Raw genomic sequence first — 3707 nt, 5'->3', positions numbered from 1 at the left:
GCTGGGAGCGGCCACTGTACTCCAGTCTGGGCGACCGAGTGAGACTCCAACTCAAAAAAAGGAACACTTCTACACTGCTGGTGGGAATGCAAACTAGTGCAACCTCTTTGGAAGACAGTGTGGCGATTTCTGAAAGAACTAGAAATTGACCTTCCATATGACCCAGCAATTTCCCTACTGGGAATATGCCCGGAGGAACTCGAATTATTCTACATAAAAGATACCTGTACATGTATGTTTGTTGCAGCTCTATTCACGATAGCAAAAACTTGGAACCAACCGTGTTGCCCATCAAAGCTGTACTGGATAAAAAAAATGTAGTACGTATACACAATGGAATATTATGCAGCCATAAAGAAGGTCAAATATATGAACTTTACAGCAACTTGGATGGATTTGGAGTTGATCATACTCAGTGATTTATCACAGAAGCAAAGAACAGAGTTCCTTATGTTCTCACTCACAAATGGACCTTGAACAATTATAATGCTATAAGAAAGCGATTGGCAATAGTGGGAAACTGTCAGGGGAGGGGGTGGGATTGGCAGTTGAGGGAAACAGATAGGGGAGGTAGGGGTATACCTCATCAACAAGGGTACCTGCATGATCAATGTTTATATACCTAACCCTGAAATGTACCCCACATCTTTATAATAAAAATTAAAAGAAAAAAAAATTCTAACACTTACGTAGGAATAGGAACTTGACATGGAGGACAAGGCAGTGCCGTCTGAATGAACGCTGGCTCCGAAGGCTGCTCCCAAGGACCCGTGGGCTGGGGCTGCAGTAGGACACACGAAGACCTTAGGTCAGAGGCACCCAAGCACACAGTCACTCACCAGTCTAACAGTCCCATGCAGTCTCTCTTCAAGCGGGTTGGAATTTCTCCAAATAATCAACACATTGTGCTTACTGAAGTATTTTATTCCATCTTTATCAGATTATTCACCTCCATATAGACTTGATATTAATAACTCGGGCAGACTCCAGTTTTTAAATGATAGAACAAAAACAGTGTGCCTCCTATGCCTCTCCCAAGGAGAAAGGAGAGACAGAACTGTAAATGCCAGCTTCCACCAGCTGAAGGTAATCTCCTAACTCTGCTGACTGCTGTTCAGACTCTAGTAAGGACAACTGGCCCACAGGAAGGCTTAGTAAGTAGCTGCTGAAGAACTCAGGATCAGAGGAGATGTCTCTAACCCTAACCACAATGTATGGACAACTGCCAAACCCATCCACATCATGTTACAGTACAACTGGCACACTGCGTTTGCAAATACTTTGTCTACTAGAGTCTCTCTTTTTCTATACTATTAGTTTCCTAAGACAACAGACCAAGTCTTATCCACCTTGTACCCCAGCTCCACACACCCTTGCTTGATACCCAGTTTAAGTGGCTAATCATTGTTTGTCGAATGACTAAGTAAAATTAAGAATGTATGACCCAGAACAACTTACTATTTTTTAAAACAAGATTGTTCCCTTACCCTGCCAGTCTGCTTTATTAATGCTTGATCATGACATGGAGCAGGACATAAGTGACCACATTTCTCCAAAACTTTTTGGCAAGGCTGATGACACGGAGGACAAGCACCAAAGTGACAGCGATGTTTTTCTTGACTTGTATGATGACAACTTGGTGGCTGACTAAATCAGATTTAAAGTACATTTATTTTTTTAAAAAATTACTTTTGATCATTGAACAATTACATCTAAAGTATAATTATCTAATTTATATCTTCTGATTCCATATAGAATGAGCATACCATGAATGTAAGTATTTAAAATACTAAAGCAAAATTAAACTAAAATACTAATAATATTAAAACTCAACATGAATTGAAACTTGCAAAAAGACAGCTATAAGCGTGTGCAAAGCTTCGTACTGACCCGCACAGCTCTTTGCACTTGGGTGGCCTTGTGGTACGTTCTCGGCCGCAGGGTACTGTCACCTTTGTATTACCACAATTACATTTCACATCCACAGTCTCAGGGCAGGGATAGCAACTGCCTAGAAAAAAAGGCTGACACTTAAAAAGAAATTTCTTTAGTTAACCAAATGCCCATCAATGGTAAAATCAATAAACTGAGCATATTCACACAATGGGATAATCTACAACAAGAATGCAGAAACTACAACAACATGAATCTTACCATGTAGCATTGAGCAAAAGAAGCCAAGCACAGAGAGTATACAGAAAAACTCATCTACACCATTGGAAATCAGGATGGTGGTTATGAAGGACATAGGAGGGCTCTGGAAATGCAGCTGCGATTCTGTTTAATGCCATGCTATGTTCAGTTTGTAAAAATTCAACAAGCTGCACATTAATGATCCACACGCTTTTCCATATATGTACTGGTACATCAATAAAGCTTTAGACATTTACTGAAAATTTACTATGGTCTGTTCTAAATAACAAATTTAACATGTTCTCGCCCAAAACTATAAGAAAAAAATGGGAGTTAAGTCTTCAAAAATCTAACATTAACAATAATCTTTTTGGTCTATTTTTACACATACCTATTTTTTTTTTTTTTTGAGTCGGAGTCTCACTCTGTCGCCCAGACTGGAGTACAGGGGCCGCTCCCGGCCACTGCAGCCTCGACCTGCTGGACTCTGGTGATCCTTCCGCCTCAGCCTTCCAAGTAGCTGGAACTACAGGCGCGCGCTACCATACCCGGCTCATTTTTTTGATTCATTGTAGAGATGAGGTCTCACCAAGTTGCCCAGGCGGGTCTCGAACCGCGGGCTCAGGCAATCCACTAACCTCACCCTCCCAAAGCGCAGAATTACAGGCTGAGCCACCGAGCCTGGCTCTTAACATAATATTTAAAACATACTCATGGGCTGGGTGTGGTGGCTCACTCTTATAATCCCAGCACTTTGGGAGGCCAAAGTGGGAGAACTGCTTGAGCTCAAGAGTTGGAGACTAGCTTGGGCAACATAACTAGACTTCATCTCTACAAAGAAATAAAAAATATTAACCAGGCAGTGTGGTGCATGCCTGTAATCTCTGCTACTCGGGAGGCTGAGGCAGAAGGATAGCCTGCGTCTAGGAAGTTGAGGCTGTGGTAAGCCTTGTGCCACTGCACTCTGGTTTTCAGCAACAGAGTGAGACTCCAACTCAAAAAAATAAAATGAAATAAAAAAACACACTCATTTCTTTTCACATGCTGACACTCATTCCAAGTTAAAGGACTGAATCCACACCAACACTCACCTTCACTCTGTTTCATTCCTGGGCCCTGGCTGGGAGCTGGGGACTCCCGGTGGGTCTCTGGACCAGGTGGCATCTGGGACTCCTGCAGCTTCAGCTGGGCCTCCTGTTTATCCTGCCTCTTCTTGTCTTCACAGGCCCGGGTGATCTCCTGCCCCAAGTTGGTAAGGAGGTCCCGCATTTCCTGCAGGACTCGCTCTGCCTCTGCATGGTTCTCTGCTGTGGGATAGCCGCTCTGGCAGAGTAACAGAGATGGTGCTTAGTGCTCATTCCCTGGGGACTCTAGCAGGGGGTAAATCAAGTTGGAGGTTGCTATTCTGTTGAACTAACCCTGTTGTCTGTTCCTATGCAGAAAAAAACTTCTTTAATTGTAGTGTTAGAAAATGTTTCTATATTTGATAAAGCAAGGCCCCATCATTAGCTTTCTATTTTTTTTTTTTTAGTTGGAGTCTCACTCTGTCGCCCAGACTGGAGTGCAGTGGCCGC

The 3707-nt window shown here is 42.8% G+C and overlaps 1 protein-coding gene across 1 annotated transcript in view; it reads right to left on the bottom strand.

Moving 5' to 3' along the window:
* The window catches only part of NFXL1 (nuclear transcription factor, X-box binding like 1), a 70829-nt gene that overhangs the window by 34549 nt on the left and 32573 nt on the right, over positions 1-3707 (bottom strand). The window contains exons 13-15 of the mRNA XM_008062552.2: positions 1891-2011; positions 1488-1647; positions 690-781 (exon numbers count right to left, since the gene is read on the bottom strand). Coding sequence (XP_008060743.2) covers positions 690-781; positions 1488-1647; positions 1891-2011 — 373 coding nt within the window. The remainder of the gene's footprint in view (positions 1-689; positions 782-1487; positions 1648-1890; positions 2012-3707) is intronic.

This window comes from Carlito syrichta, unplaced genomic scaffold, assembly GCF_000164805.1.
Source record: "Carlito syrichta isolate Samal-C Ts95f unplaced genomic scaffold, Tarsius_syrichta-2.0.1 Scaffold305745, whole genome shotgun sequence".
Classification (NCBI taxonomy): Eukaryota; Metazoa; Chordata; class Mammalia; order Primates; family Tarsiidae; genus Carlito; species Carlito syrichta.
Note: the sequence above shows the minus strand (reverse complement) of the source record. Positions and strands in the feature narration are given on the sequence as shown.